Source organism: Monodelphis domestica, chromosome 6 (genome assembly GCF_027887165.1).
Source record: "Monodelphis domestica isolate mMonDom1 chromosome 6, mMonDom1.pri, whole genome shotgun sequence".
Lineage (NCBI taxonomy): Eukaryota > Metazoa > Chordata > Mammalia > Didelphimorphia > Didelphidae > Monodelphis > Monodelphis domestica.
Genome location: NC_077232.1, coordinates 10,736,352 through 10,757,823, shown reverse-complemented (window position 1 = coordinate 10,757,823; position 21,472 = coordinate 10,736,352). Strand labels below are relative to the sequence as shown.

The 21,472-nt window shown below is 54.2% G+C and overlaps 3 protein-coding genes across 4 annotated transcripts; all 3 read right to left on the bottom strand.

Moving 5' to 3' along the window:
- Nucleotides 1-136: 136 nt before the first annotated feature.
- GANAB (glucosidase II alpha subunit) lies at nt 137-9,842 on the bottom strand. 2 transcript variants are annotated; one of them, XM_001362172.3, is made up of 25 exons: nt 9,720-9,842; nt 8,880-8,984; nt 8,646-8,754; nt 8,337-8,464; nt 8,056-8,235; nt 7,512-7,577; nt 6,521-6,590; nt 6,292-6,379; nt 6,107-6,203; nt 5,734-5,914; nt 5,326-5,479; nt 4,630-4,865; nt 4,412-4,538; nt 4,184-4,263; nt 3,302-3,445; nt 3,111-3,207; nt 2,852-2,953; nt 2,462-2,705; nt 2,243-2,307; nt 2,042-2,118; nt 1,878-1,952; nt 1,622-1,735; nt 1,429-1,541; nt 1,219-1,319; nt 137-1,120 (listed from the first exon to the last, which is right to left on the bottom strand). In XM_001362172.3, the coding sequence occupies exons 1-25, from the start codon at nt 9,746-9,748 to the stop codon at nt 1,011-1,013; spliced, it is 2,892 nt and encodes a 963-aa protein (XP_001362209.1). In that variant the 5' UTR covers nt 9,749-9,842; the 3' UTR covers nt 137-1,010. The 2 variants fall into 2 exon arrangements, with proteins under 2 accessions (XP_001362209.1, XP_001362291.1); XM_001362254.3 differs by lacking the exon at nt 7,512-7,577 and having other exon boundaries at nt 9,720-9,799.
- A 224-nt stretch (nt 9,843-10,066) lies between these two features.
- Nucleotides 10,067-15,560, bottom strand: INTS5 (integrator complex subunit 5). The gene is made up of 2 exons (XM_001366427.3): nt 15,344-15,560; nt 10,067-13,156 (listed from the first exon to the last, which is right to left on the bottom strand). The coding sequence occupies exons 1-2, from the start codon at nt 15,418-15,420 to the stop codon at nt 10,171-10,173; spliced, it is 3,063 nt and encodes a 1,020-aa protein (XP_001366464.2). The 5' UTR covers nt 15,421-15,560; the 3' UTR covers nt 10,067-10,170.
- Nucleotides 15,561-19,536: 3,976 nt separating this feature from the next.
- On the bottom strand, nt 19,537-21,372 carry C6H11orf98 (chromosome 6 C11orf98 homolog). The gene is made up of 4 exons (XM_016426860.2): nt 21,243-21,372; nt 20,857-20,981; nt 20,027-20,124; nt 19,537-19,881 (listed from the first exon to the last, which is right to left on the bottom strand). The coding sequence occupies exons 1-4, from the start codon at nt 21,279-21,281 to the stop codon at nt 19,766-19,768; spliced, it is 378 nt and encodes a 125-aa protein (XP_016282346.2). The 5' UTR covers nt 21,282-21,372; the 3' UTR covers nt 19,537-19,765.
- Between the last annotated feature and the right edge of the window lie 100 nt (nt 21,373-21,472).

Here is a 21,472-nt window from a genome sequence, read left to right as displayed (position 1 = left end):
CTTTCCATCCCGACACCCTCCCTTCCGTCCCCCCACCGCCCCCCCTCGTCTCGTACTCTGCCGGAGGCCCAATTCGGAGGATGCTCAGCGAGCAGGCGCGACAGCTTTCTGTGGCCCCGCCCCCTGCACTGACGCGTTTTAAGTTTCGGTTCTTTTTATTTTCCGTTTATCAAAATCTGTCCCAGCTTGGGCTGCGGGGAAGTAAAAAACGTCCCCCAAGATGCCCCTTCCCCCGCTCCTCAGGGCTCAGAGCCCCCCACCATGGGCATACATGATCCATTGCCCCCAGCCCCAGTTCTGCCAGCAATAAATACACGGGACTGTGATTGGGTGAGACGGGCTTGACGTCAGGCTTCTCTGTCCTCGTCCTTCTGCCCACTGCCCTGCCCCAGAAGGGGGCCTTTGGGAGCCCATTGCCTGAGGATGGAGGCTTCTCTGTCCTTCAAAGGGCAGAGGAGATGGACTGCCCCTCCAGGAACTTCAGCAGCTCTGGCTAGAGGAGGAGCTGGGAGAAGGAGGGAGGGCCTCCCCAACAATCTTCTTCTCCCCACTCATCCCCCACCAGGGTAGGGGGTGGGCCCAGTGTAACAGTGGGGGAAAACTAGAAAGGCTGCTGAGGAGTCACCTGCAATTTCCTTCCCTCAGCCAAAGGAGAGAACGAAAGGGGGATTCGGGGTTACAATGGGGATCAGCGTCCTTGGGTCCAGATGCCTCCAATCAAGGCATTAAAGGGGAGTCTGGGGAGGAAGAGTTCAGGTCCCCTACTGTCTCCATCCGCAGGGAGAGGGGGTGCTCCCCTCAGGAAACTGGAGAAGGCCCTGGGATCCTAAAGAGGGGAAGGGTTGGGGGAGTAGAGGAGGAATTCCCAACTTGGGAAGCACCCTGGCCCTGCCCAGCCTATGGCCAGTGAATCCTTCAGGGAGCATCTGGGCCCTGCTATGGTTGGAAAGGTGACTGGGGCAGAGGGAGGGGTTGTTCTGGACCACCCTTGAGCAGGGTTAACCCTCAGGCTATCGTAAATGGATGCTCCAGTCAGTGGATACATGAACTTCAGGCTTGCGCAGAGTGAGCACAGAAGTCTCTGCGTTGTGGTGGAAGGTCAAGATGGTTTCAGGTATGCCTGGAAATGGAGACAAAGCCAGATTACAACTTGCCTCCACCTTCCGGCCACTTCTTCCCACTGCTGTCCCTCCAGGACTAGGTCACACATTCTCTTACCCTCAGTCTCGAGCAGCACAGAAGCAGGTTTTCCTGCCCCCAGGATCACCACCCGTTCAATCCAGATTGGAGTCTCAAAGTGGCCTCTAGGGTCAGCTGAGCTAGAGGGGGCAGAACAGAGAACACACGTCCCAGCATGGGCCACAAGAGAGAAATGTCAAAAGGGAAGGAAGGCGAGTGGCAGCCCCTATAATAGGGACCTCTTGTTACCTGGAAGTGAGTGTGTTTCCAGAGAAGGTAAACTTCCGGAATAAGAACTCATTCTGGGTCTCATAGTTGAAAGTGTGTCCATCATCTAAATAGAGCTCTCCTTCGGCAGTGCCCTGTGGGGAAGCATTGAGGATGTGGAGCCCCGAGACCACAGGGAACAGAAGGAAGAGACCACGTTACGTGGGTCCCTTACCTGGGGGCTGAGTGCAACATAAAGGGTGATGGGGTCATCCTTCATACAGTCTGAGGAGCGCCTCACACGCTCCCACCGAGGGATGATGGTCCCTCCACGCTGGAACACAGGGATCTGGGGGAAGAGAAAAAAGCGGGATTAACACCTTGGACCCAAGTCACATTCACATCCATTCCTCCCACTTCCTGCAGGTCTTCCCAGGAGGACAGAAAAGAAAGCTGCGAGCAGTGATGGTGCATGGACGGGGAGCACTCACGCTGCTAAAGGTGACAGGGAGATACAAGGTCTGAGGGCCGTGATGCTTCTGGTGGCTCTGAGTATCATACCACACCTGAGAAGGAGAGCAGCTGTGAGGGAAGTTTCCCCATTACTGTAACCCCCACCCCACTCCAGGTGCCTTTCCTCAGTGGGTGAGCTCACCTCCCCTTCACCAGGCAAGTACACTTGGACTCCACGGGCCCCAGGCTCTGCCACAGGGTGAACCAACAGAGAGTCTCCTACAACAGACAAGCAGTCACCTTCACAGTTTGGGAGGTGGGGGTGGAGGCCTTTCTATCATCTTCCTCTGCCCTAGATCTCAATTCCTTCCCCCCTCAGCTGCCCTCTGCCCAACCTCCTCACCGAGCATAAACTGATCATCCAGGCTAAAGGTGGCCACATCCTTTGGATACTGTACCCACATGGGCCTAGGGAGGAAGAGCACAGGAGAGGTCATACAGGAACTGAATGCTCAAGTCTACTATTATCTCCCTCTCATTCCCAAAGAAGCTGTCCAGCCATTTCTGTCATTCTCCCAGATGCTCCCACTGTCCCCAGCCCACATCACTAGAGCCTCCTTACCTCATGACGGGATGCCCATCAAGGTGAGCACGATAAAAGAGGGTGTACCAAAAGGGTAGCAAGGCATAGCGCTGGCGCAAGGCATCTCGAATTGGCCCAAGGTACTCAGGGGCCAGCAGCCAGGGCTCTCGTCGGCCTGTATCCATATGTGCATGTGCCCTATAGAATGGCTGGTAGGCGCCCATCTGGTACCAGCGCATCAGCAGCTCTGGCTCAGGGTTTTTGAAGAAGCCACCTATATCCGCTGAGGGGGGAGAGAACAAGATTGGGGAAGGGCTGGTAGAAGGTGTTCCATCCATCCATCTCTTGGGCATCCCCAGCCCAACCAAGGTCTGGTTCCTTTCCTTCTGCCCAGGAGTGACCCCTTGCTGGCCCTAGGCCATGTCTTACCCCCACAGAACGACAGCCCCACCAGCCCCATGCTGAGGCACATGGGAATACTGATCTTTAGGTGGCCCCATTCTGCAGCATTGTCCCCAGTCCAGACAGCTCCTAAGAAAGGACACCAAGAGAGGATACCATGAGGCGTATTTACAGAGGAAAGAGAGACCCAACCTTTCAAAAGAACCTTCTGGATCCCATATTACAGCACCATGTAGTCTCTCCCCTCCTGCAGGAGGGGGTTTGTGTGGCATTCTCCAAATCTCACCATAGCGCTGAGAGCCAGCAAAGAAGGCCCTGGCAAGCACAAAAGGGCGTTCCGTCCCTCCAGAGCGCTGGATGAGCCCCTCCGCGGTAGCCATGTGCTAGAGGAGAGCACAGAGAAAGCCATGGTGAGAGGTCGAGATCCAGTAGGCCCGAGACAATACCTGGCATGGCTCAAGGCCGTCCGTTCCTTACCACATAGAAACCATAAATGTTGTGAATGTCCCGGTGCTCCCAGCCCCCATCATGCCGGGCATCCTTAAGCATGGTGACTTCAGGGCCATTGAACACTGATGGCTCATTCATGTCATTCCAAATGAAGAGGTTTGAAGCAGAACCCTAAAAACAAAAAGTAGAGAACTGAGGTCCAGGAAATCCAGGGAAGAATTTCTAAGAAACGACAGATACTGTATGATACAGACAGACCAACATTGCACAACTGTTATAAACTGCTGTGGACTGAAATTTTTTAAAAGGAATTTTCAGGATGACCACAGAGATGCTGACAACTTTGGAAAAATGTGAATGCCCAACACAGTGAGGACCAGACAGGACTAAAGGACTGGTCGTGGAATGGGTCGGCTCCAGAGAACTGGGGAACAAGAGTGCTGAAGCATATAATGACTTTCCAACATGGCCAATTTATTGGTGTGTCTGAGGGGAGCAACAGATAAAAGGGGGGAAAAAGTACCAACAAAACATGCAGGAGAAAACAGAGATCTCCAAGGGGATGCAAACCCCACCTACTGCCTCCCTACCTTGCTAAATTGAACATATAACCAAAATGCAGTGAAATCTGACTGAAGAGCCATAAGGTAGGTAGGTTGGGCTCACAAACCCCTCTCCTGGGTTGTTTAAGACATGGAAAGGCTTGGGTTTGTGAAGGTCCTAACTGTGAACTCCAAGTTACTCCAAATTCCTCCCGATTCCCCTGGAGGCTCCAGAACACCATCAGGCCCTTCCTAACATTCTGACCCATCAAGGTTAAGGCTAAGTGAGGGAGTCAAGCTCCAGGCCATGGAGAACATTGAGAAGAAGTTGGGGTGAGACAGAGGGGACAGTCCAACCTTGTCCTACCTCATACTTGTCAAAGCTGAACATATTTGCCCACCAAGCTCTCATCTTGATGTTTGTGAAGTCGGGATAACCAGCAGAGCCTGGAGAAGGTTAACAGCAAACATCACACCTTGGGGCTGGGGCTGGTGACACACCCATAGCCTACCTTCTGGGGTCCCCAACTTTTAGCCACGCCATGACCTCACTCCTACTCTGCTCTCCAATCCAGGTCAAGCCTTCCCTCCTGACCTGGCCAGCACCATCCCTCGTAGTCAGATCCATCACGAGTCTTGACATAAAGTCCCTGAGATCGTAATTCCTCATGTACTGGGTATTCGGAGTCCACCTTGATGTGGGGGTCCACAATGGTAACCAGCTGCGAAGAGGGGAGACCAAGAAAATCAAGGACGTCCCCCTGGTGCCCCTTTAAAGTTGTTGGGCTTCCCCTCATGGGCCAGCTCTCTTACCTTACGTCTTTTGCCAGCCAGATGTTCCAGCATGGCAAGGGGCTGGGGAAAACGGCTTGAATCCCAGGTGAAGTAGCGTTTGCCATCAGCATGTTCAATGTCCAGCCAGATGACATCACAGGGGAGGTCATGGTTATCAAAGCCCTGGTCAACTTCAAACACATCAGCTTCATCTCGGTAATTCCAGCGGCTCTGGTGGTAGCCCAGAGAGAAGAGTGGAGGAAGGGCCTGGGTCCCTGTGTGAATAAGGAAAAATTGTGGAGTCACAAATCAGGTCCAATCCAAAGTATGGACTGGGCTCCATATCAGAAATTCAAGACAGATAACCTAAGGGGAGGGCAGGAGGAGCTGTTAGAAAACAAATTGTCCTCCCTTCTCTCTGGGAGGGGGACAGGAACTACATGTGAAACAGGACTCACAAAGGCTGCTGGACACAGCTGTGATGGGACCGATGGCTGATGCTGAACTGCTTTTCTATCCTTTAAGGGATGGCTCATGAGTTAAAGGGAAAGGAAGGGATACATTTGGATAAAAAGGTGAGGTAAAAAACAAAGATATAAATAACAAAATAACAAAAATCCTAGGAACGCTATAAACCAGGAGCTATAGAATCTGAGCCGCTGAGGTAGTGGGTATAAAGAAAGGGGTACTGACCAGGTACTTACAGCAGGGTGCTAAAGGCAGGCAGGAACATACCTGTAAGGCTTGTATACTGACGGAAGACATCTGAGATTGTGGGCCCAAGGAGCAGGAACACGTCGATAATCCCACTCTCCGACATCCATCGCACATCTGTCTGTGGTGTCTCCCCCCCACCTTGCAGGTAATCCAGCATCTTTCCAAACAGTGTCTGTCCCAGGAGGAGCAGCAATTAAATACTCCCTGCCTCCCCATCCCCAGAGGGAGAAAAGAAACCTTCTAATCACACTCTATGGAAAATAGTCCAGGCCCACCATCCAGTGTCGATCTGACAGGCAATACCGTCAGACTCACTCCACTGACCCAGGACTCCCAAGTCCTCCCACTGAGGTGCCCAGATGTTGACCTGTCAAGTGACTGTTTCCTGAGCCCAACCATGTCCTATGGTCCCTTGTCCCCCCTCACCTTTCCTGCCGTATTCGAGGATATGTCCACCCACGTCTCGGCTGCATTGAGCCAGAAGATGCCAAGGTCTCGGTGGATACTATGCGCCAAGAGCACGGGTACCGAGCCGTACAAGGCCATGGGGTTGTAGAGCTCGTACTGGAACACGTCGAGATTGTATAGTCGGTACGGCTCTCCGCCCCTGGAAGGGCAGGAGGATCAGAGCAGCCCCTCCCTGGAGGGATCCCAGGTGCCTGCTCAGGTGACCTCTGGGGGGAAGCCAGCCAGGTAGAGAGCCCTTTGGCCTCATACCGGCTGCCATTTCCAAACCGTCCGTACCCCCTTACTGGTCTTCCCTATTTTCTTCCCTATTCCCTCTCTGCATGAGACTCACTCAGTAACCTTCAGTCTCAGGTCTTCAGCGTGCTCTGGGATCCCATACACGTACTCCATTCCCGGCAAAGAGAAATCCAGACCCACAGATGTGGGACCTGAAAGAGGTGGAAGTGAGGGTTAGCAGTCAAAGGGAGGCCTGCCCAACCACCCAGCCATTCGGCACCACCCTCCTCCCCTCCTCACCGAAAGGCTTGCTGTCTGAGTGAGTTTTGAACATTTCTTCCCAGGCCCCTGGCTCATCCTTGTCATCCTTTTCTCTGTTCTCTTCTGGCTAGAAGAGGAAACAAGGGGATCCCAACATGATTCTCCCTTTTTCTTCTCAAACCCTAAAGACCTCACCCTCCAGTGCCTTACTTGCCCTCCACTTCCCTGTACCCTCCCTCCTGCCCACTCCTTCCTACCTCCTCCTTACCTGGTCTGCTTTCTCAGCAGCCTCCTCATTTGGGCTTCCATTCCCCTCAGCTGTTTCCTTTCGTTCCTCCCTGGAAGGTAGGAGAGTCGTCTGCTCCAGGCCAAGGGGAAAGGGGATGAAGGTTTTTGGTTTTGATTTATTTTGGGGGGAGGGAAGTCTGATATAGGGGAGAGTAGGGACAAGGAAGGAGAGCTCCAAGGGCCAGGCCCAAGGAGCAAAGGGCCTGGACTTTTAATCATGGAGTATGTCCTCAGGGAGCACATCCCCAGGGGGCATATTCTTAACCAAAGGCAGGGCTGGGAGTGTGCAAAGAGGCAAAAATGAGGGAGGGAGGGAAGGAGAGGAGAGGGAGGGAAATGATCCAGGAAAACAAGTCATGTGCTTTTTACATGTCCATACAAGCCACTGTAGAGCATCAGGAAGAAGGGAAAGAGGGAGGGAAGGTGGCAGAACAACTTGGGATTTGGCAATTGAACGGAAGCACAAATCTGGTTGTTATTGACTCACTGCCCAAGTCAATCCCCTTCCCTAGGCCACACTTTCTTCCTCTGGATGGGCAGAGCAAATGTAAATGGGTCACAGAGCTACAAAGGAGGGGTAACAGGACCCCAAAGATGGACCTGGAGGGGGCTGGACACAGGGAGTACAGTGACAGGAGAATGCCAGGCCAAGGGCACCTAGGGGAGCACATCCACTACAAGAGACACCCTGAGCAACTCCTACCCATCTTGCTACCCTGTAGCAGAGAAAACAAAACTCCCAGCATCCAACTTCTCAGCCCCAAGGAGTAGCAAGCAGGTTCCCAGCACTTCCCAATCCTCCTGGAACAAATCCTTTAGCTAAGGGGGGGTGGGGGGGAGCAGAAGAGAGAGTGTGTGAGAGTTGTGTGTGAGAATGTGTGTCTGTGTGTGTTGTGTACAGGGCTGATGAGGACAAGGGCTCAGGGGCAAGGGGTGAGGAACAGATACAGTACCAGTGGTCATGGATTTACCTAGAGAAAAGGTTCTTGATCTTATCCCATATGCTACCGAACGTGAGACTAACTTTTTCCGAGAAACTGGGGCAGGAGAGGGGGAAGGAAGGGGAGGGCAAAGGAGAACGGGAAAAGGAAGCACAAAACCAACACAAAAACAGAAACACAAAAGTGAGTTTCAGTCGACGAACATCCAGAGACGGAAAAACCAAACAAACAAAAAAAATAAATAATTTTTTTAAAAGGGGGAAAATAAATCTGGGAAACAAGACGGCTCAAGGAGAGGGGTGAAGTGACTACTGGTCTCTTCGCCCAAAGAGGGAGACCCTGGAAGGCCTCCCCAGGGGGCAGGGTCAGTCTACTGGCCTGCTTCAGGGAGGGCAGGAAATCGCTCCCAGAACCAGACTCCATTTCCCCGAAGGCTCTTGCCCACCCCATCCCCTGCCTGGCTGTCCTTAGCAGCCCTGTCTCCTCTGGTCCTCCCCAAGGAATCCAAAGGCACCTGGACTCTCTCAAAGGCCTTCCTTCATCCCTTTCTGGTACTTCCCATCCCTTTACTCACGAATTCCTTGGGAGCCTCTGGTGCTCAAAGACCATGAGTCCCCGGGCATTGACACTGAGCACAAGGCTTCGATCCTCCAACAAGTCAAGGCGGAAAGGCCGTCCTGTCAGGATGATTTTGTAGGGCCCCTCCGCCACAGTCAGCTCCACACTGTTCTCATCACGGCCAGACACAGACAGCCTAAAAATATCACAGAGAGATGAAAAGTCAAGAGAAGCTTCCTCCCCAACCCAGGCAGGGGAAAAGTAAAAGAGGGGACCCCGAGACTCTGGTAGAATCACCTAGTAGTGGGGGGGTCTGCCACCAAGACATCGGGCACTCGGTAACGTGGCCGGAGTGGCTTGAGTTCATCGATTCGAATCCGTGTCATGTTCCCCTTGAGTCCTTGTAGCTCCAACAGCAACACCACCTGCAGAGAACAGAAATCAGAACACAAAAGGCCCAACACTTTACCATCTGCCCTCTTCTTTGTAGCCTCTCCCTCCAAAAGAGCCCAGAACAAAAAGGATCCCTTTATCCTGGAATGAGGCAGAACCTGAGTACTGTTCCCTACCCTACCTCCCTGTCCGTCCCTTCACACCACCTCTGACCTTGGTCACTTCATTGACCAGATGGACTGTGAGGGCATCAGGGCCAAGTTCCAGAGAGTCCAGCAGGGCTCGGTATGGGGAAAAGCCAGGCTGAATAGCCCGCTGACGCCTGTCAAGAAAAGCTGGGCTGAATGCTTTGGAGACATGTCCAACTTCCCGACCCTTGGTCACTTCCTTCCCAGAAGCCCCCAGGGCCCTGTCTGCCTCACCCCAAAGGCTCCCCAAACTCCATACTTGCAGAAAGAGCTTTGGTCACATGTCTTGAAATTGCTTCTGTCCACAGCAAAGGCTGTGGAGAGGCAGAGTCCGAGACAAGCCAGGGCAAATCTTGCCCAGGACCTGAAGAAGGAACCAGGAAGAGATCACACACCCTTTCCATGACCCTCGGCCAGGGGTGCCAGTCTGGCTCCCCGATGTTTATTGTGGAAGGCAAACGCTCAAAGTGATGCCTTGGGAAAGAGGGCAGGCTCTGCTGGGACTCGAGTCAAAGATACCCCAGCTGAGGCGCCAGTTCATCAGTTACACCCGGCTGAGAGCCGTAGGAGTAGAGAGGGGGTGGTGTCGGTCCAACTGAGCGGGGAAGATGGGGGGGCGGTCCTCTGCAGGAGACTGCCGAAGGCCCGGCCTGGGGAGTCTGGTAAAAGCCCTGGCCCCAGGGGAGGCCGCCGGCCTTGGGTTACGTAAGTTCACGCTCAGAACCGTTTCTGGGCTCCTTTTACAGCCGTGCCTGCAGAGGACTGCGGGGCCTGGGTTCAAACCCAGCCCCGGTGCCTCTCAGACAGGCCTTAAGTTTCATCTTTTGCCCGGTGGGGCTAAGGATGGCGCGTGCTGCCTGGGGCCGGCCCAGGGGAGAGGGCGCGCGGGGATCTATACCCCCAGACCATTCCGGATACGTCCGGACCGCCCCCGGCCGCCGGGACCTCATTCCCCAGTATGTTGGTGGGAGCGACCCCCAGCTGGGGAGGAAAAGAGGGTGCCGCGGGACCCCGCCACCCGCCTCCTAGAAACACTGGACCAGGCCCCAGCGAGAGGGGACAGCGGGGCCCCGGCCGCGCTCTTCCCGGTCCTCCTCACCGCCTCCGACGCACTGCCACCGCCGCCATCTTGTGCCGGGTTTGATCCTTGACCCTGGCTTTTCCCTCCCCCTCCCCACCCCGTCGTGCAGGGACACGTGGCCCGGCTCCCCCTCCGTCCCAGGAGCCTGATTGGCCGTCCAAGAGCAAGGAGCCGAACCGGCCTATCGGCGAGGGGCAGCCCGTGATGAATAGGGGCCGGGAGGCGGGAACAAAGAGTAGGCAGCCCTCGATTGGAGCGCTCTCAACCTGCTACGCTGCCATTGGCCCATTTCCCTGTAGCGGACACCCGGTGTCCCCTCCCATTCCGAGGCTTCAGCTCCCCCTAGGACCACAGGCACACTAAAATCGGGTCTTTCCAAACTGGGCAACCTTTATTAGTGCAGGAAGAAGGTTTGGGGTGTGATGGGGCTGGAGCTGGCACTCAAACTCGGGGCCGAGGCAGGCGGCCCTCATGTCCCCGGCCTCTGGGGCGCTGGCAAGGCTGAGGGAGGCCAGGCCTGGAAGCGGCCAGAGAAGAGCCCCAGACGGTCAATGTTCCTGTGCAGGACGCTGTGCAGCACCGCTAGGTGGGGGCCCCCGGCCCCACCACCCTCCCTGGAGAAGTCCCTGGCGAAGCGGCCCCGCTCGGGCTGGAAGGCAAACTTCTGGGGCAGGGGGCCGTGCTCTCGAAGGAAGCCCCAGACGCTGAGCAGCAGCAGCCGCACCTCGAAGGGGGCCAGCTGGCTGAACACCTCGTGCATGTTGCCCAAGGTCGGGGGCAGCAGGCTCCCTTCGGCCATGACTGCCACCAGAGTACAAGAGGCCTCCAACTGCCACGGTGACTGGGAGGTGTCCAGGTGTCGAGAGGCCTCCCAGTGACCCAGGAGGGCCGCCAGCAGCCCCCGAAGCAGGACTGAGCAGTAGCAGAGGGCAGGGGGCGCCGCAGCCACCAGCTTCAGCAGCTCGAAGAGCAGTGGGTGCTCCCTGAACCGGCGGCCGATGCGCAGGTCCCGCTCCACTGTGGTTCGGGCATGGTCCTCTGGGGGCCAGGCCAGCTCAGCCCCGGCAGCATCTGGGCACACGCTCTCCACCAAGGTCACTGCCACGGCTTTGGCTGCCTCAGGGCTCAGCGCTGGCGCCCCCCAGGAGTCTGGGCTCTCCGACCCTCCAGAGGCACTACAGCAGTGCACCAGAAGACGAAGAAGGCTCTGCATGTTGTAGGTCACTTCCTGTGGACTCCGGGAATGGGCTGACCTCGGAGGTTTCAGCCCTCGGCCAATGACTCCAGCATGAAACACTGACCAGACGCCTCCAGGACCAGGCACTGCTGCGGTATGCCGCCTGTTGGTCTCCAGCAGGTAGGCTGAGGCCGAAGTGGACGAGGAAGCCGGCACATTCTCATTTCCCCCTTCTCCTTCACCCCCAAACAGCTCGGCATTGCCCCGGTGCAAAGCTCCCTCTACAAGAAGCTGCAGGACTGCTTTGAGGCCAGCTGGGGAGGCCTGAGAGAGCCTTGTGAGCAGGCGGGAAGTAGAGGAGACACCTGGGGGCCCATGAAGCCTCAGGGAAGCAAAGAATCGAGACACCCCAGCCCTCACCAAGCTCAAGAGCTGGGCAGGCAACAAGGCACCCTGAGGAAAGGGGCAGATGGCCAGCAGGGATGAAGCTGCCTCAGCCACTTCTTCCTCAGGGTGCAGCAGGAGTGGAGCCAGATCAGGAAGCTGGGCAGAGATGGCCTCGCCAACACGGGCCCCCAGGGCAGTGGGCCCTTCACCACCCTGCTGCTCCCACGCCACCAGCAATGCCAGGTTCCGGAGTAGCCTGGCTGTGAAGGGAGGGAGAAGCGTCCCTGCATGGACACGAGCCAGACAATTGCACAAGGCCAAGGGCAACAAGCCAGAGAGACTGACTACCAGCCCAGCATAGAGCTGTGTGGCCAAGCTCAACTCTTCTGGGCTTCGGGCCCGGCTCAAGAGATGGCCCAAGGCCTCGGGTCCACAGCTGGGTCGGGTGTAGACAGACAGCAGGCCCAGGAGCTGGTGTTGCCAAAGGAAACGCTTTCTCTCCAGCCTCAGGGTCTCCCCACATAGCTCCCCAACATGGCTCCGCAGGGCATCCAGAAAGGGCACAGGGCGGGGAGGTGGAGGAGGACCCAGCACGCCCTCACCAGGGGACCCTCCTCGATTGTGCACCAACTTCTGTAAATGCAACAGCAGCAGCTGGATGAGTCGGTCACAGGCCTCCCGGACAGCATCGGGCACAGCCAGGCCAGGGGGTGTGATGACTGAAGCTGGCATGGCCGTGTCCACCAGGAACTGGAGGAGCCGGTAGGCCCCAGACCCTGATGCCTGGCTCACTAAGTGTACCGCCAGGCTCAGCATATTGTCCAGTTCCTCTCGACCAAAGGCCTGCAAGTGCTGCTGAAGCTGGCTCAGGACAGAAGGCGGCTTCAAGCAGTCCACCAGCTCCCCAGAGACGGTTCCCAACAGGGCTGGTGACATGACTGCCAGCTGCAGCAAGAAGGGCACTGTGGCCTGAAGGGAGGGGTCACCCCCCCGACCCCCCGAGCCTGCTGCCAAGCTCTCGTGGAACATTCTCAGGAGCTCTCGTCGGATGCTGTCCCCATGGCGGGAGGCCAAATGTCCCAGGATTCCCACAACAGAGGCAATCTTAGGCACACGCTTCTCTCCAGGGACAGCTGGGCTTGAGGGGAAAGTGTCCGCTGAAGGGGTTGGAGTAGGACCACCTGTTCCCCCACTGCCCCCTCCAGCCCCACTATGGACACAAAAATCCTTGAGGCCACAAGACAGGACACGAGAGATGATCGTGCCAGGGAACGAGGAACCAATGTGGGCCACAACCCAGTCAAAGTGTGGGGAATGCTGGACAGAGGTGTCCAAGAGGGCATCCACACAGGCATCAGGACAACTGCCAATGAGCGCAGACAGGCACTGCACATAAATGTCCATCAGGGTCCGGGTGGCCCGGCAACCCATCCACAGTTGCAGCAGCTCATTAAGGGAGCCGGCGGCATGGGGCACCCGCTGGTGGCGGCCAGAGTACTTGCTGCTCAGCTGTCCCATGAGGTCAATAGACCAGGCACTAACCACTGGGGCCCAGGCCTTCGGGTTGGCCCGGATGAACTCAGAAAGCACTTGCTGCACCTCCTGAACAACATCTTCTAGACCAGGGCCCCCTGAAGGCACGTGGGAAGGGAGTGGCGGGCGGAGATGTTGGGGGCCTGTAGTAGCACCATCATCCAGTGTAGCTAGGTGGGCCCGGACACTCTCATCAAAGACACTCCTTAGGTGGTCAAGGACGGCTGCCCGTGCTGGGGGCAAGGAGCGAAGCAGGAGGAGACCACAGCGGGCATGGTCACGAGGTGACAGCTGATGTCCCAGAACTGGATCAACACCAGTTAGAAAGGCTTTTATCTCCTGAGCCAGCTCCTGGGCACTGTGAAGAAGAGAGAGAAGTTAGGCAGGTCTTCAATCCTAGTACTGACAGAGAGCCAGAAGGGGCCTATAGGAGCCTTCTGCCTCACTACCAAGCCAAAGGAAAGTCCCTTGTAGCTTCGATAAGCTGATCCATACCTGAATGGGAGCTGGAGGACATCCCTAAGAAACAGTCATCCCACAGCGGCTACCTCCACCCAAGACAGCCTGCTCAGCTTTGGGACATTTCTGTTAGTAAGCACTACCTTGGATAAGCTGACATCTCCCTGTTACAGCTCTTGGTTCCTGCAAATACCTGAAGAGGGCCATTAGGGTCCTCCCTCCATCCCAGCCAAGACTGCTATTCTCCAGGCCTCTTCCTTCACAGATCATGGCCATGGGATCATCTCTCCCAAAACTGGCTCCCAGCACTGAGCACAATCCTCCAAATGGCATCACAGAATTAGGAAATGACAGAATCAGGAGGGACCGTGGAGTTCCCTCACAGTAAACTGAAACCCCATAAAAGGGGGATGCTTAAGATCACAGAGCTACTTGATGGGAGACCTAAGCCTCCTTCCCCTACACTGGGCTTCTGGGATCCCACTTATCATGAAAGCTAATAAAGATTCAGGCCAACTAGCTAAATGACTTTGGACTACAAAGATGCCTGGGCACCATCTTGTCAGGCTCAGAGAGGGGAAAGGACCTGTCTAAGGTCACACAGCCAAAAGAGAGCAGATTTGTGCCCACCGCCCCTTTCTAACTCCAAATGCAGCAGGGCATTAGGCTGCCCAGCTATGTCTGGTCTTGGTGGTCTTTAAAAGTCCCTTCAGCTCTCACTATATGAGGCTATGATTCTCTGACCACAAATTGAGGGAACAGAAAGAGGATTGAATGTGACTTCAGAAGACCAGTGTCTAGGCCTCTCTCTGGCCTTGATTTCCCCGTCTGTTCAGTTCAAGGTCCTTGAATCCCTTCCTTCTTCAACCCTATCATCCTAAGAGGCAATATCAAGGGCACTCCCTTTTTTTTTATAACCTTTAACCTTACATCTTAGAATCAATACTGTGTATTGGTTCCAAGGCAGAAGAGCAGTTAAGGGTTGGGCAGTGGGAGTTAAGTGACTTGCCCAGGGTCACCCAGGAGGGAAGTGATAACACTAGAATCAGTGGGAAGATCCCTTGTCTATCCCCAATGACTCCATGCCCTTCCTTTTGAATCCCTGGAAATGTGGCTTGTGACTCCCCATAACTGAAACTGCTCTCTTCCTTGTTAAGTGCAAAGGCTTTCTCCCACTATCTGCATCCTAGTAGCCTCAACTGCACCCCCCTCAGTCTCTGGTGACATCATTCTCTTCTGGTTGTCAGTCTGGTGGCAGCTGCTGGTGTGCCAGGGCTCTCTTCTCTTCTCTGGGTGAAGACCATTACAACGACCATCTCAGTGCTGGGGATTCTTAAATCTTTGCATTCAGTCCTCAACCTTCTTGGACATCCTGTTAGCAGCTCCTCCTCTCTTGCTGCCCCCACCATTCCTCCAAACCACTCAGGTTTTCTTCCATCTTCATGTCTGTCCCTTTTGCCTCACCCCTTGGCTGACCACTCCAGGTGAGGAGCATCTCTGGTCTCCATCCCCTTCTTTCCCTTTTTCCCTAGCTCAGACTTTCCACTGGAGGTCCAATTCGGATTGGACCCCAGCCCAGGCATCTTCCTCCTGGTGAGTGAATCATGATACTCAACCACTCCAGATCCCCCCATGGCTCCCCACTGCCTCACTAGCATAAACTACTTTGTTTTTAAAGCTAGCCCAACCCCTGCTCCCATTCCATGCTGTGCTTTCATCTCTGTCCTCCATGCCTTTGCACTGGCTGCGCCCAGCACCCAGGGGCACCGTCCTTCCTCGACCTTCCCTAGAAATCCCAAGCTTGCCTAGACTAGCTGAGCTAGTGCTCAGCTGTTTTTTTATGCACCCGAAGGCCCATGGCCAAGACCCTCTTCCTTCTCTCTCTCCCTCCCTCCCTCTCTCCGTCCGTCCGTCTGCCCGCCCGTCCGTCCGTCCGTCTGTCCGTCTGTCCGGGGGCCTGTTTCCAAAACTAGAGCCCCGGCTGGTCGCCCTCGTGTTTCCGGTGAGTCGTCCCCTCGCGGCCTCAGTTTCCCCATCTGTACAATGGGAAGGGCTCCTCGATCCCTGATTGCCGGCGCCCACGCACCTGAGCGGGGACGCGGGCCCATGGGCGGCGGGCGCGGGTGGGGCCGGGGGCCCGGCGGGGTCACATAGTGCCGACATCCCGGGGCCGGAGCCGGAGGCGGCTAAGGCGGCTACGGCGGCGACCGGCGAGGCGGCGGGGGCGGGAGCGGCGGGGCGCGGACACTGCGCAAGCGCGCTGGGCGGGCGAGAGAGGAACCAGCATGGAAGGGTCACGCGCAAAAGCTTCCGACGCCGCCTGACGCCGTAGGAGAAACGTTCCGCATCCCTCCCAGGCCTCGGGGAGGGGAGAAGAGCGAGGAGGCGGGGCCAAAGAGGGAAAGTGAGCGTGGGGCGGGGCCAAGGTGCTAAAGGCTCCATCCTCCTCAGAACCAGCCCACGGACTGCAGAGAGAAAAGACGTGCAAGGCTTCCATTTTGCGGATGGGAAAACTGAGGCCCTGACTAATCCCTATGGACGAATCTTAAAGGACAGAACACCTCCCTATCCCCACTCCGAGGCAGATCTCCGTACTTCCCACCTGATAGGCCTAGTGCATATTTCCACAGCACTTTTCCACATTCTTAAATGGGGAAACTGAGGTAAAACCTTGTGTTCTCCCTACACCCCTAGGAGAGAGAAGACTGGCTTCTATTTAGAGGTCCCTAGGAACTCATGGAGAGAGTCCTGGTCCTGGAGTTAGGAACAGAGTTCAAATCCAATTTCAGACACTTCTCCCTTTGTCAAGTCCCTTAACCTCTGTCTGTCTCATCTGTTAAATAGGGCTAGTAATAGTGCCTACCTCCCAGGATGGTTGTGAGGGTCAAATGAGGGAATATATCTATAATGCTGTATAAGTGCTGCTATTATAGTGTCACCATTTTATGCTCATAATTAATCCTTAATTGTTGGTTAATTAATTAAACTCAGTAGCACAGTGAGCAAAGCTCCAGACCTGGAATCTGGAGGACCTGGCCTCTACTCTGGCCTCAGACAGCCCTAGCTGGATGACCCTAGACAAGTCACTTAACCTCCATTGTTTAACCTTTACTACTCTTCTGCCTTAGAACTAAATACTTAGTATTAATTCTTTTTTTTTTTAACCCTTACCTTCCATCTTGGAGTCAATACTGTGTATTGTCTCCAAGGCAGAAGAGTGGTCAGGGCTAGGCAATGGGGGTCAAGTGACTTGCCCAGGGTCACACAGCTGGGAAGTGTCTGAGATCAGATTTGCTTAGTATTAATTCTAAGAGGGAAGAGAAGGTTGTTTATTTGTTGTTGTTTTTTAATTAATTACCAGGGGCAACTAGGTATCTCAATGTATAGAAAGCCTGCCTAGAGATAGAAGGTCCTGGGTTCAAATCTAGATCCAGATACTTCCTAGCTGTGTGACTCTGGGCAAGTCACTTACTCCCCATTGTACAGCCCTTAGCATTCTTCTGCCTTGGAACCAATACACAGCATTGATTCTAAGACAGAAAGTAAAGTGTTAAGAATAAATTCATTGTCAGCAGCAGGTCCTATTTGTGCATCTCTGGGGCAGGAGACACTTTCTGCAGCCCTTATCCTCTGTCTAAGGCAGAGATTGGATGTGGGAGGCAGTGAGTTTATTGTCAAAGGTCACTGAGAGAAGGAGGATAAATGGAGACAGGAAATGGAATCAGCCATCTCCCTTGAGTTGGAACTCTCCATCAGCAATACAGACACTTCTGCTGGAGGATCCAGCCAAGGGAATGGAGGTCATCCTCCAGTTCTTTTGACTCTTCACTGAATAAAGAAATGCAACAAAATCAACTTCTTTATTTTTAAAACTGAACACCTGAAATACAACTTATTCAATATGTAACAGCAGCTCAGTGAGTAAATACAACAAATATTTTAAAATATGTATCAGTTCTACATCAGGGAGGCAAGGAAGGGAAGAGAGAAGCGGGTAAATGAGATCACTTAAAAATCAAGGACAAGGGGGCAGCTGGGTGGCTCAGTGGATTGAGAGCCAGGCCTAGAGACGGGAGGTCCTAGGTTCAAATCTGGCCTTAGACACTTCCCAGCTGTGTGACCCTGGGCAAGTCACTTGACCCCCATTGCCTAGCCCTTACCACTCTTCTACCTTGGAGCCAATACACAGTATTAACTCCAAGATGGAAGGTAAGGGTTTAAAAAAAAAATCAAGGACAGGAAGGATTGAGAAGCAACAGCCAGGTCAGGAAGACCAGAGTTTGACACTTAGACACTAGTATACAGGCAAGTCCCCTAATCTCAGCCTCAATTTCTTCATCTGTAAAATGGGGCTGATAATAGTACCTTCCTCATAAGGAAAGTCACCAAAGTGGGTTTAGAGTAAGAGCTGGAGACCCAAACTGGGTCACAGAGGGAGAGCTAGTCAGAGGATGAGTCCTGATGTATGTAATAAGACCTTTTCAGACTTTGCTTCTTTACTGGGCATTCATCTGGATTGATTAGTTTCTGATTAACTCATAGCTCCCCTGGATCCCTTAGAAATCCAGTCACTTAATAAAATCACTGATTAGGCATCTGGGATACTGCCTGACTGTATAATGCTAAGTCCCCCTCTCAAGAAACTGACCATTTAGAAGTGTGGAAAGAGCACCTCACCTGGAGCCTGGAAGACACTGGGTTCCAGAGTGACCTCAGATACTCCTAGCTGGGTGGCTGGACAAATCACTTCACTTTCATTGCCTAGCCCTTCCACTTTGGACTGATACTCAGTTTCCATTCTAAGACTGTAGGTGAGGGTTAAAAAAAGGAAAAGAAATTGACCATTTTGTTGAAGAGACAAAGCTGATACACAAAAGGGAACAAATCAATACAGTCTACTGGGGCAGCTCCATTGCTCAATAGCCAGAGTGCCAGGCTTAGAGGTGGGAGATCCTGGGCTCAAATCTGGCCTCAGACACTTTCTAGCTGTGTGATCCTGGGCAAGTCACTTGACCCCCATTGCTAGCCCTGACCGCTCTTCTGCCTTGGAGCCAATACACAGTATTCATTCTAAGACAGAAGGTCAGGGTTAAAAAAACAAACAAAAAAAGCATTATACCGGAGGAGTGAGAAAGGAAAGGGAAGGAAGGGAATAAGTATTTATTAAACACCTACTATGTGTCAACAAAATCCCAAATGGGGTCACAAAGAGCCCCAAATGCCTGAAACAAAACTGTGCCCAGCAGGGTGCTGGATGCTTGAAAAAGATTAATTTCCTTTGATCTCACTAGCAGAATGTGGAGGGGACTGCATGCAAGGTAACAGAGAAAGGTCCCCAAGGGCTGAAAGGCTCCTGCTGGAAGTGGGGCTTTGCAGGCTGCTGTCCAGAGAGGCCTGACTCATTGTGCACCCCTGCACGAGGGTTGGTCCTTCTCTCCTCCACTATTTCTCCAAGACTGTCCAAGTTCACGTGCATTGCGTCCTCTTCTCCTTTTGCTTGCCATCTTTCCCAACATCCGGGGCTTTCCCAGTAAATCCCATCTGCTCATCACGGGCCAAAGCATTTGTTTGAGTTCATTTCCTTGAGTACGGACTGATTTGATCTCCTTGCTGCCTGAGGGGCTCTCAAAGGCTGAGTGAAGCTATGGAGTCACCAGTTACAATGACTTGTCTTGAGTGATACAACTTTGCCTTCTACTTCCCCAAACAACCACATACCTAGCATTTATACATTCCTTTAAGGAACAACTTTACAAATATAGTCTCAATTTATCCTCACCATAGCCTAGGAGACAGGTGCTATTATTATCCTCATTTTACAGGTAAGCTGAGGGAGCCAGGGGTAAATGACTTACCCAGGGTTACTAAGAATAGGAGGGAAAATTTGAACTTGCATCTTCCTAACTCAATTCGGTATTCTATTCACTGAAACACCAAACTGGTCAGGAAGTAGAACAATTACAGACTGGAACGCTAGGAAAGGAAGAAGGGACTAACCCAGATCTCCTCACACTTGGGGCCTTGGTGATGCTATTTGGAAGGCTCTTGGGTAATTCAGGAGCACACCCGGCAAACTATAGTTCACCCAAGAAAGACAGAACCATCCATCTGTGGAGTAGGGGTTGCCTTCTTCCTGCCAACCCTTAGCTGGTTCCTCTGGACTGGGTCACTTGTCCCAGGTACTTAAATCAGCTCTGTTCCCATCCCCCCACCACAATGGTTTTTGCCTCCCCCCTACCATATCCCCCTCTTTCCAGAGAATCACATGAACATGGCAGCCAGAATTCAAATGACTTTATTGCCAACTGTCATCACTACTGAGCCATCTGCCTCCTGCCCCCCCCCCCCAAAGCAAAGGAAGCAATATCTGACACCCCCCCAGCAAAGGGATTTGAAGAGTGGAGGGGCAGGCGGGGAGGAGGGGGAAAGACTGGAGCCTGTCTGGGGAGGGCTCTGCCTCGTTGTCCTAACGGAAGGGATAGTCTCTCTCTTCTGAGGTTGCTGGGGCTCAGCTGTCAGGTTCTAGGTTTTCCATCTCCACATCCTGGATGACTCCAGTTTTCATTTTCTTCTGCCTTCTAGGTTTTGCCTCAGTAGTCCTTCCTGGCTTCAGGGGGGCTTCCACTGACCAAGGGGTACCAGGGAAAGGTCAGACAGCAGAAAAACTCCTTAACGTTCACCTCTCTCTGTCCCCCCCATTCCCCATCTCTTCCTGGAGAAGACTGAGTTATCTCTCTGTCCCCACCTTCATCCCCTCCATCCCCCTCACCTTCCATAGCAGCCTTCTCCTTCTGGGCATGCCGGATCTGTTGCAAAAGTTTCCTTCGCTTCTTCCCAGACAGGGTGATGTTGGCCCGGGCACTGGACCTAAAAGAAATGAGCAAAGAAACTCCAGCGAGGGTTAACTCAGAGGCAGCCTCCTGCAGGAGGCCTTTCCTGATTGCTCCAAGTCAGCAATCCCTTCCCAGGGAAATCACTTTGCATTTTGTGTACATTCTGCATTCCCTTATATGGGTACACATTATTCCCCCCCCCCAAGAAGGTGAGTGCTTTGAGGGCAGGACTTTTTCCATTCTATCCCTGGGGCCTGGCACCCAGGAAGCAACAGTCAATATTTACTCATTGCTGCCTGAATTCTCAAAGGGCCTCCAGGCTTTTGCCCCAGACTCCTATGGGTGGGAGCCAGGTGCAGGGTCAGAAGCAGCTCAGTCTCTTTATCCAAAGGGGTGGGGGTGGGACAGCCAGTGATTATAGGATCATAGGACATAAGAAGGTGCTGGAGACAACAACTGGTCTACACTACCTCGATTCACTCCAGGCAACAAAGCACTGATTGAGAAGCTACAGTGGGTAAATGCTGTACTTAAAACAGCCTTAAACCGGCTCCCACAGGGCAATACAACATATTCATAGGCCTCCAGCCCGCCAAACTGTCTTTCTGTCCTCCATCTCCGGTCTCCCCGCCTTTGCACTGGCCGTCCCTTATGCCTAAAATTCCCTCCCTCTGTTGGGAGGTCCTCTAGGAAAGGCTTGGGAAATAGGGGGCACGACAGTGGCAAGAAGAAGCAGTGGGAAAGTCCGAGGTCCCTGGGGACTCACGCCCGCTTCTTGAGATGATGGCGAGTAATAAGCCCCTCGTCCACCACTGCCCCGACCACCCGGTGCTGCCGCCTCCGCTCCCGGCTCAGCACTCGGCGCCGCTTGAACAGTTTCTTTTTCAGCTCCTGGGGAGGAAGGGCAGCAGAGTTAGGGTAGGGAGGGTCAAGGAGTTAGCCCGTGGTAGCAATCCCGCCCACCCCGCCCCCTGTTCGCTGCCCCCCAGCTACCCCGCCGGAGGGGTCGGGGAGGAGAAGCGGGGCAGAGGAAGGCTGCGTGGGCTGGGGCAAAAGGGCCACTAGGCCGGCGCGGGCCGAAGGCAGGGGCATGGGGAAAGCAGCCAGGCCCGAGTTGCCGAGGGATCATCCGATGGGGACCCAGGCAGTCACCGTCCGCGGCCGGTTGATCTTTCCCCCAGGGGCACCCATAGTCCAGGGTCCGAGCTCAGGGAAGGTGTTCCTGCTAGGAAGGATCCACGAGCGTCTCGCCGTGTCCCTCCCCTTGGGAATCAGAGGCTCCTCCCCCGAACGAGGGAGACCAATGAGAAGAAGGGGGCGGGGAGAAATGTCTATAAAAAGGTATGGCCCCCAAACGTTTCCCTTTCCTGCGGGGGAGCCGG